The 11,060-nt window shown below is 45.8% G+C and overlaps 1 protein-coding gene across 1 annotated transcript; it reads right to left on the bottom strand.

Moving 5' to 3' along the window:
* Window positions 1-891: 891 nt before the first annotated feature.
* LOC144129796 (3-alpha-hydroxysteroid sulfotransferase-like) lies at window positions 892-1,807 on the bottom strand. The gene is made up of 2 exons (XM_077663867.1): window positions 1,439-1,807; window positions 892-1,386 (listed from the first exon to the last, which is right to left on the bottom strand). Exons 1-2 carry the CDS (start codon window positions 1,805-1,807, stop codon window positions 892-894), a joined length of 864 nt encoding a protein of 287 aa, XP_077519993.1.
* Between the last annotated feature and the right edge of the window lie 9,253 nt (window positions 1,808-11,060).

Genomic DNA, 11,060 nt, shown 5'->3' with positions numbered 1-11,060 from the left:
GTGCGTCATTACTGCAAACATTATCAGGCTCTGTCTTTATACCACCATTACCGGCGATAACTCTGCAGCCACTGCGAAGAAGATGAATGCCTTCCTAGATTTGTCGCTCGAAAGATTTTGCTTGCAGGGCCACTACACAGTGCCCTATGCATTCCTAAAAATGGCGTCGTTATTGTGGTGCCCAGCGGCAGATGAACATCAAACTGCATCGTGAAAGAGCTTCGACACCTCCGCGTCTAAACAGGTAACGCTGTGGAATCCAGTAAGGAACTTGTAGCATGGCCTACCTGCTGCAGAAATGCTACGCGGTGCCAGTTAAAGCAAAATAGCGTGTAGATCGGAAAATTGTTGCTTGGCCTGAACAAACCAACGCACTGATTCCCCAGCTGCTATAGTCTCCTAGTGGAGCTAGCATCATTATGTATGCAATAAAAATACCCTAGTAGTATGGGCTTAGCATCGCAGAATCATGAATGCAACAAGTGGTGTTACAGCAGCTCTTTAAAAAATTAACAATGAATGTGCTGCAGCTGCAAAAACCGAAGCTAACCGATTCCACCCTCCAAAGGTATAAAGGGGTCCAAATTCGCACCTCTTGTAGCACGATCACCTTTTTGGTCTTGGTTAAAAATAGTGCGTCTGTAGCCTCAATAAGACCCGCCTTGTATATTTACAGAGTAGGAAGATATGCTTCGCACAAGCTTTGAGCGAGTTATCAAGACGTTTTCTACAAACCGTCTTTCTTGCACCTAACACTATGAAATAAACAATATACTACTGAAGGAACAGCACTGAAAAAACAGGTAATGACGTACAAGCTCTTTTATTTTCTGTTATTCGATAATTTTTATTCTCATACCGAAAACCCGGGACACGAGAGCTGCTTGTCTTTCACGACTGCTGAGCGGCGGCGATCGTCTCGGCCCTGATGTCGTCCCAGAGGTGCATGAAGCATGCTGCATCCGAAGCTGCTTGTATCTTCGCCTCCATGCACCGAAGCTGCTCCGCCGTGAAAAAATTGCTCCACTCGCCTACCTTGGCGCTTCTGACGGCCTGGTATCCTGATCTGACGTTGACGGCCTCCGTCATTGGCTTCTGCACCGCTTTCACAGCCAGCATATGCCTCATGCTCTGAGCACTAGAGTGCTCTACAATATTGCGGACAAGTGACTTATCTTGTTGCAACTGTCGGCCGTAATGTTCCCCCAAGAACGCCGCGAGCTTGACGACGACGGCTCCAGTGTTCCTGATCAGATCCTCGTAAGTCACAAAGAACACGTTGGATTCGTCTTTCAGGGCGTATGCAGCGCTCACGGCCTCTATGTACCCTGTCAGTCCGAAGCTCTCCTGGAGGAAAGCGTCGAAGAACTCTTGAAAGGTGCCGTCCTGAAAGCGGTAGGCACTCGTCTCTGGCCCTGTGGAAGTACGAGACGCACACGTCCCAGGGGTTTCGGGCGACGCAGACGTATTTCGCATCAGCGTTCATCATGTCGCGGCTGAGGGGCATTCGCGTAATGAACAGGCGCATAGGCAGCACCTGTGGCACCCACTGGTCGAGGTCGCTGTGGTGGTCGATCGAGCGTATACAGCGGCCAAACTCCTGCACATTGGCTAAGGGCTCGCCTCGCCTGAGGATCAGCGTGATGATGTAGTGAAGCCACTTCGTGCCACACCCGACGTGGGTGCACTGCACCACGTCACCTTCTTGGGCTTTGAAATGGAGGTTCTTCCTGAACACTTGTTCGACGAGGTTGGGACATCTCTGGATGCCGTCGACCACATTGAAGTAGGGCTTCTTGGCGTCCATGCCAGTTTCTTCTAAGTGGCAGGTGAGGATAAGAAGGGAAGAAGCAAATCGGGTTAAATTAAATAAGTCCAGCGGTTCATTTTTAAAAAGCACTGCTGAAAACTTGGGATGAAGTAATAACTAAAAACGTCAGTTTCGCGATGGTCCTAACAAAAGTACCGCATAAACTATAAATTAAGCAGCCGCAGATGCTATCTTTCTTTGAGACAATTAAAGGACACGCAATAAAAAACATTAGTGCTAGTTGGTAGCACCGTATTTATTCTAATTCAGCTAGTATTTATGCCATTTAATCATCCAGCTGGACGCCTAGGAAACTACTTCAATGGGATGATAAATCCAGAATAGAGCAACAAATCATCTGTGAACTTCAACGAGCGGGAGCACAGATGCACAGATATTTTTCCTACAGCCTGACGCGATTGTAATGCCACCATCAAGCGTGTGCTGTGTGAGCCTGACATGGCGTAACAGGAATACTGTCACGCCATAGTAAGGTAGTCGTTTCGAGCGGAACTGCTTGCACTTGCCTCACGTTCATCGGTGCTTGCCCTCACTGTTTTAAGCGCATGACGATAATCATAAGGGCGTAAAATGTACATGGTACCCTTTGTGTCCAAAGCCAGCGAAGTATTTTTTTTTCACGTGGCGCGCATCCTGGTGATTTTATTACACCAGCTCACATTAAATCAAGAGAAAGCACCCTTTACTTGAGAACGTATGAGGCAATACATAAGAAAAAATATTTAGAAAATAGCCGTGGGGCTAGCGAAACAGTCCAGTGCAAAATAAAATAAAATACACTATGGAGCTGTAATAAGCAAAATAAAATAAAGAAAAAGAAGCATACCGATATAAAAAAGACACGTAACAAAATACGCATTTGAAGCAATAATCCATAGCATGGCGATTTAAAAAGATGATCAGAAAAGGAAATAAAAGTTAGCAAAGGCCAACAAATCACTAAAAAAGGTGCGGGGGAGGGGGGGGGGGGGGTCATGGTCTTTCCTGATTGCCTATAAAGAAAAACTTGCAGCAGAACTTAAAGTTAGTTTTTTGTCTGCTCTTTTTTATCATTTGTGCTATTCACTATTCACAATTCAACTATTCACAATTTAGCGCTATCACTAGATAGGCAGGATCAAGTTTACATTGTTTGTCTTGATTTCGAGACGGCGTTCGGCACTGTGTCTCATCACAAATTATTGCACAAGTTAAACCTCTACTATAACAAGAAGGCCTACTGTCATGGATCGAAGCACATCTTTCGCACAGACGTCAAACTGGAGTTGTTGAGGGTGTCAGTTAATTTCGAAAGATGAGCGTGGTGATGTATGATCGATCGCGATGTTGGTGATCGACAGATTGATGGTGTTGACCTTGAAGTCTTCTGATGGTTCGGTAGTCTGGCGACACGTTGCGGAACAAACTGGACAACTTCTGTGGGACACTATCTCTTTATTGCACGGGCACTCACAAGCGACCTGCCCTCCGATCTTTCCGTTCACGCCATAAACTCGCCCTTAAATCCTTCGCCCAGCATTCTGGGGACCGTTTTTGTAACCAATAGGAAATGCGCTTCTCAGAGCCAATCAGGAGAATTTCGTTCAAACTGAAGGAGCCAATAGCACGCCGGTGCTCACGTTGTTGACTCGCGGGCACCGCGCGAATTCCACGAAGAGGTTGCGCATTTCCGATTAGTTAGAGCACACAGACACGAAATCGCTAATAACGCCAGTGGAACTGAGGGAAACCGAACACCTAGCTCGAACCGCGCACACTGCCCTGGTCGCGCTCCCCCCTTCTGCTGCCTGCTCCGAGGCGTCCGGCCCATAAATTCACATGCGACCCCCTCGCGAAACCCCAGGGTTTCCGCGCTTCGGCAGCGTCTTGCGGCCCGAGCGCGACCTTTCAAGGACGGGCCCCCTCACTGCCGGATAACCGCTGTTGCTGCCATCTGCCGCGTTTGTCTGAAAACAAGCCCATTTCGGAGGCGCCGGGATGGCGGCTCCTTGAGGAGCTGCGACAAACAGCTAACACACACAAACCAAGGGGGCCAAGCTGCCGGCTTCGGGGTGCGCGCACGATCGGTCCCTGAGCAACAGCTCGGCAACTTAACTGTGTCCTTTCTGATGGCGTCTTTTCTGATGACCATTCGGAGACGACTGTATAATTTACAAAGAATATTCCAGCCCTGAAGTTCATCTCCTTTTAAGCGATTCTGTGTCTGCAATAAAAAATGATGCTCCACGTGGCAAATAAATGCGAATTCTAATAATACCGCAGCAATGACCGTGACACGTAAAAATATTCCTTTAATATTTGTAAACTGCATAGCCAATGGACCTCTCTTAGTTTTCAACGCTTTTAAATACTTAGGAGTTCAGATGACCTCCGATCTTTGATGGAACGAGCACATATCGTATACAGAAATATAGAGGCCCTAAGACAACAGCCGTATTTGAGAACGCTGGCGCAATTCACGCAAGAAATAATGCTTTTAGCTTACAAAACATTTTTTTCTGCCAATACTGCCAGGCCGGCCGTATTCGCTAAATAATAAATAAATACCTATCGGCGAAAACGCAGCAACGAGAATGTCCGCTAGAGTATTCTTAATTTTAGAAATGAATGCTATTTCTTCGGCACTGCCTTATTCGTTATCAGTAGTTTGGGGCAGCGGTACAGATCACTGATTTTGCGGTCATGTGCTGCACGACAACAAACTGCTTTTTTTTCGGTAAAAAATATACGAAAAACGTGAAGGATTCATCTCAGGACCTCGTTAACTGTGCTGCGCTGCGTTATACCACTATACTTATAGCCTTATACAACGGGACAAATGCACACGTGTAGACTCATTGGCTTATAGCATTATACAACCAGATATGGGGTCATGGTATTGAGAAGCTGTAAATATTGGACAGAAGAGCATGTTGTTGGGCAAATTGGCTTTGCATGATAAAAGTGAAGTGGGCGCAGAACTTTGACAAGGAACGAAAAGAAACACATACGATGACTCACGAGCGCCACTACCAACTGATCAATATGGTCTGACACACGGAATATGAAGAAAAAAAATACGAGCATGCGCAAAGACAGTGGAGGCACAAACCTCATACAACCGCATTTCGATTACGGCAAAAAAATTAAGATTAGCACATTCAGCGGTACAAATTTGCAGAGAACCATCACTCGCGCAGCGATCAGATAAACTTTTAAAATGAAAGGCCTCCAGCACAAGCCAAGCTTTTACATTAGCGCTCCTGCCTAGTATCTTAGTGTTCTCAAATCTAGCCCGGCACTTGCTCACACAAGTAGAAACATGCTGAACAAGATTTGACGTTCTTTCGTTATTTTCAAAAATGTTCTCATGCTCCCGTAGCCGGTCATTAATGCAACGGCTAGTTTGGCTTACATAAGAAGACCCGCAAGGAAGAGGTAAGCTGCACACAACTCCTGTAGCGCATTTCACATAACAGATGTCACGTCTCTTTTTACAGCCGCGCTCGCAAACGCCAGAAATGCGGCCGCAAAGCTTAGATGGGCAGCTTTCTTGCTTTAACGAGACAGAATTAGCAGCCTCATTATAGAAAAAAAACCTGGCGTTGTGGTCTCTCATAAAATTCGCTGATTGGTAGAAACTGTTGTGGAATCATCAGGTCGCGTGACGTGCCACCTGCTAATGCCACCACCTCTCCCCCATCACCCTTATTTCCCCCATCTCCTCTCTCCACCTACATTGGCCCAAACAAAAGTCTAATCTCGTGTAAAAAGGAGGTCTTGTGGAGAGTGATACGATTTCCGGATTGGTGGAGGCGGCGTTGGGGTCTGCTCTAAAAATCTGATTTGTCTATACTGTTATGACGTGATCAGGTCACATGATGTGCTATTTATCAGACACCACCCCCCTCCCAGCCTTCAATAAGTATTGTGGTCGGTAATAAAACTCGCTGATCTAATGCAATTGAATTCTCCACACGTAATGTACTTTAGCGCCCTAGTCTCTATCCTATTTGTAGCTGCAGAACAAAACTGCTTAGAGTTGTAAATATTCTTCCAAGACGTGTTTCTGTTTCCAAAATGTACTTATCCATATACACCCATAGCTTAAATTTTTAATAGTTTTGGAACAAACATGAACCGAAGCATAGAGACGCCCATTTCTTTGATTTGTGTAGGATCTTATATCCTGCTGAAAAGTATACTATGTTATCTGTGCAATCAGTTATGCCATGAAACGAGACTTCTCAGACAGAAGCGACATAGACCGCAAGGCATATCGGCGCCATCTAGGAGCAGTGTCAAATTCCTGACAACTGTACAGAAGAAAACCAATTGTCGGAAAGAAAGTATAAAACACGTCCCTTTCTATCTTATCGATCCCAAGTGGGCTGTAGCATACGGTAACCATAATGAAGCTTTTGCCCCACAGAGTGTGAATCCTTGATTATCAGAAGATACGTCTTTCCCTTGAAAATGTATGACTTTGACAGTCAGCGGAAGTATTTAAGATGCTGCGGGATGTCAATAAAATGAAATTTTGATTGTGCTCTATGCATACCATACCGACAAGTACCACTCGAGGAGTAAGATCTCCCTCATACGTCTCTGATTAAAGTGGCCCTCTGCCAGTTACGACCACCTTATCACCTCAAACTTCATAATCTCATTGGCTCTCCAGACTTTCTGACAGCCACCTACTACGTTTGCCTTCTCTTGGAATACACTCCGTTGCCTTAAGGAAAACTCGGTTGTCTTCGCCTCGAATCACATCCCCTACACATGCCCATTTCTTCCTGATATCGAATACGGCATCAATAAGTCCTGTTTGTTCCCTGACCAAACCTTGCTCTCTCTCTCTCTCTCCCTGTCTTTTGACCATACCACTATGATTTTCCTATCCATAGCGCACTGTGCTGCCCTCAAAAGTTCAAGAGTTTTCGTTAGCCTCCATGTGTCTTTGCAGATGCAAGGCAGAAATTTAAAATCAAATTTACCGCAGGGGCATGTGGAAGAGCCAGCAGCAGGTAAACAGGTATGTGGAGAAGAGCAACGAATGCATTCAAGTGTATGACTCCTCGTTCGACAAAAACTTCAGGGATAGAAAGCAGCTGTTGTTTGAAAATATTGCCGTTTTCTAACACGTGCATTAACTAAATTAAGGCGCCACTCACCCTTTGCATTCAATTTTTTTCAGTCAAAGCTATACGTATTTTTCCAGGCAGTCAGTTATTCACATTTCCAACGAAAAACAATACCGGTTATGTTTTAAAGGAATATGGCCGAAAACTCTTGCCAAGGATTACAATAATCGGCAGATGTGACGCCGTAAGAGCAGAGAAAGAGAGAAAAGTTTATTGGTTGTATATATATCCTCCATGAATGGGCCCCCTTTCCAGGGCTCCACTGGAGATTGCCATAGAAAAAAAAAAGAAGGAAATCTGGTGATCTGACCATGTTTGTAAGATGAATATTGTAGAGATTGCGGAACAATGTATATTTCTGTCCAAGATGTTCAAGACGCAATTAACGCAGAAAAAGAAACGATGTTATGACTAACAAAGCGTGCCTGCACTGGAATGTCGCTGAACATGCCAACATGGTCGCCGGTATGAGAGGTGTTCTTTGTGAGTGTGCTATCAAAAGTAAAAAGACACCCCACATGTTATATGAAGAGCTCTAAGTTCGTCTAAAGCAAAGAAATAACTTCTAGCACAATCTCCGAAAGGTTCCCAGTGACAACATTTGTGTAATTAATGCTTGATAGGTTAAACAGCAAGGAATTAGTGCAGGTGACAATGCATCGAACGCCCGTAGAAATTCATTTTAGGTGACGTCATTTCCTACATTTAATATGAAACATTCACAGAAATTTCAAACGGCAGGTGCGATGCATGCCAATATTAGGAACGCACAATTCCGAAAGTGTCTCATAGTAGTATCTATTATATATTTAAAGATAAAAGTAGTCCATTTATTTTCCAATCTGAAGTTTTCACTCATCTCAAAGCTTTCGTATTAATGTCGCGGCTGAGCTCCAAGTACAGACCGCCCAGAACGTATAAATGTTTAATCTCGAGGAAAGATAAGTACGCGATGAATTCACAGTCTTCAAGAGAAATGAGTACCTCCAAACGGGATTGCTCCTAAGAGAACGTTAAAAAAAATTAGAAGTTTCTGGCGCTTCAAAACAAATACCTAGAAAAGCATTAACCTGCCTTTTTTTTGGGACACTCCTGCCGCATGCGTTCAATGAAACTGAGGAGCTGGCACTCTTATGGTTGGGGCTGGTTGGCTGCAAAAGCATGCTTCCTCGCTCGACTGATAACTGACACCACCAGCCACGTCAGGCGACTCTTATCACAGCAGGCCCTAAAGCGGCAACTCCATGGACACATGCTCGCGTATGTGCGGAGCGCCTGCGCGCAGGGCGCCGCGCCGCAACGGGCGTCGAAAAAACGCATCCACCTCTATGCTCCTGGTGCTGACTCGTTCCCCTTCTCGAGCCGACCGAAAGAATTTCAAGCGTGAAGAAAGGGATTTGGGGGGGCACTGAAAGACAACTTAAACCGCGAAGAAAAGTGTGGAGAACCTGAAAGAGCTTCAAGTCATGAAAAGAAAGTCCCCCGGAGCCCCGCGGTTCTCCTATTGTTGTGAACTAAACCCCGCTTCCGACGCGCGCGGCAAGCGTCTGACATGAACAAATATGTGCGCTCTGCTCGCGCTTTGCGCATGCGCAGACAAGATCCAGCGTATGCCCGTGCGCGTAGGCGCTCCGCCGGTGCGCTTAACGTGTCCATCGAGTCGGGGCTTAAGACTCCACACGTAGACTCAGACATGAGAGACATGAGCGTTCTGCTTTGACAATCAGGAGGGTCCAGTTGTTGACACATGTTGAAGGAAGGGACGCGGGACTTTAGACAGGGCGTGAGCATCTGGTCTGAGCATTTTTCTGCATCTTGTGCGAAGTCTCGCTTCTCTTCCTGTAACTATATTGAAGCTAGCTTAACTATAGCTACTTATGCTTATATGTGCTGCTGCCTTTTGTGGTGATGCCGGCTCTCTCCGCTAGCGGCTAGCCATGGCTTCCATAGAAAGAAAGAACTCGTGTCAGGAGGGTTCCCGTGTCAAGGTTTAGCCGCCAGATCGGCAAGGCAGGCGCCGAGCATGCAGAGACGTCGACGGTCCGGCATGAGGTGCAAATTATTCCCACAGTGCAGCACCATTCTTAACTTCTTTTACCTTTCCGCCCGCAGGTATTCGATATAATAATGAACCGTTTCCGAGCTTTTTCCGGCCTTGATCAGGGAGAAGACGTAAGGCGCTAATATTACCAGAACATTACCAATTGCGGTGCTTCCCACGGCGAGACGGTGAGTTGAAAGGCAAGCCGTCGGGACAGGACTGGAATCTTTTCAGCTTGCTTCTATCTTTCCTGCTTGCCGAACAGAGGCCGCGCAAAGAGGAAAAATATAATTCTTAATCCGGATGAGTTATCGCTGGTGGAAGTTCTGCTTTTATGCTTGATGTTCAGTCACTCGATCAGAGCGGTATATCAAATGATGTTATTTTGTACTCCCCTCGCCTTCCTGAGTGTGCGTTTTCCGGCCCATTAAGCAGAAGCTATCGAAGAGGGCAGCCGACTACAAGGCATGCGCAGCCATTGCCGACCTGCAATTACGGACGCAGGTGCAGAATGTGAAGGGACAATGACTTCACCACGACAATGCGCGGCTTGGTAAGCACAGGAAAACGCATGTATCTCGGTGGACGGTATACATGCGCTTGCATGACTGTAAGCATGCATGACGGTATACATGCAAAAACCAGCAAAACTGCGACCGCGGAATACGCCAAGAAGTGGAGCAGACCAGATGAACGCAGACTTCTGGTGGATGTTTTTTCGGAAAATGCCAATCATGGGCTCCGTGGAAAACGTAGTACGGAAGGGAACCTTCACAAAATATAGTAAAAAATATTGCCTAAAATAGACCGAAGACAACTAAACAGTACCAAAATCTTTGCCGTACATGTCAGTCGAATCCGCACTGACCCATGTTTCACGAGCGTATCAAGAATGACGTGACTTTATGTACCATTCTCGGAAGTCTGATTAGAACATGATAACCGAAATGGCGGTGAAGTTGACGCCGATAATAACGCTGAAGCTCACGCTTAAAGTGAAGCTGAACGAAGAGCGTCCAATCGGATATTTTCCTTCGAATTTCATTCGAGCGCTTTATTTAGAACGAATTTTATTTACTGGAGCTTTTCCGGCAGTTCGAGTGGGACATAGAGCAACGCCGGCGTAGACTGAGCAGCTTCGCGAATTAACGCAAGAGACTACTACTTAGCACAAGAGACTAAAAGGTGGAGAACTACACGGTGCCCATTTATGCCATTTATGGGCATATATGAGGAGAAGGAGGAGGAGGAAACTTTATTAAAAGGAAGGTTAGTTGTGCGAGCTTATGGGTGGGGCCCTCATTCCAGGGCTCCAATGGCTTGCGCTGTCCTGCGGAACTGTTTATGAGGGCCCGTTGATCCTCCATGTTATCACTGCTCAGCAGCGCCTCGCACCGCTCAAAAAACGTGTTTTCCGTCTGTAGAGTGTTTAGTTTGGCCCCGCATCCCCACGAAATGTGAAAGAGCGTAGGGCAGGCTTGGCGCCAGGGACATTTGTCGATGTATAATGTTCAGTTTATGAGATGTAGTCTGTGGAGGTTTGGAATTAAAGTTGTATTTGCTTCAGTGAGATGTTGTTTTGTAAAAGAGAACAAAGAACAAAAAAGAAATGAAGAAGAGACAACATACCAGCCTAATAAACATTTCGAGGGCACTGAAGTCTGCTTCAGTGGAGAAATGAGAGAGCATTGCGTTAGTTGCTGCTGCTTGTTTTGACTGCATCTCCATTTCGGCAACTTCTGGTTACATGTCAAACCACTTCATTATATCCGGTCGTGTTAGTTATATCTGATTTTTGGTTACGACATACGACACGAAGAACGGCTGAGTCAAAATATTAATACAAAATATGGCTTGTGAGGGAAAGAAAGGAGGCAGTGACTCTCAAATCTCGATATCTCTGAGGAATTTGAACTTTCCCTTTTTGCATTAACAGCTTGTCGAGAGATATTCTGGGTCACAGCAGCACTTGTCTGTATGCGTAAAGCATTGTACCGAACGCAGATGTGTTTTCCTGTAAACGCATGAGAAGTTAACGATATCACCTTCGCGGCTCTATGACGGG

Source organism: Amblyomma americanum, chromosome 4 (assembly GCF_052857255.1).
Source record: "Amblyomma americanum isolate KBUSLIRL-KWMA chromosome 4, ASM5285725v1, whole genome shotgun sequence".
In the NCBI taxonomy this organism is placed as follows: Eukaryota; Metazoa; Arthropoda; class Arachnida; order Ixodida; family Ixodidae; genus Amblyomma; species Amblyomma americanum.
Note: the sequence above shows the minus strand (reverse complement) of the source record. Positions and strands in the feature narration are given on the sequence as shown.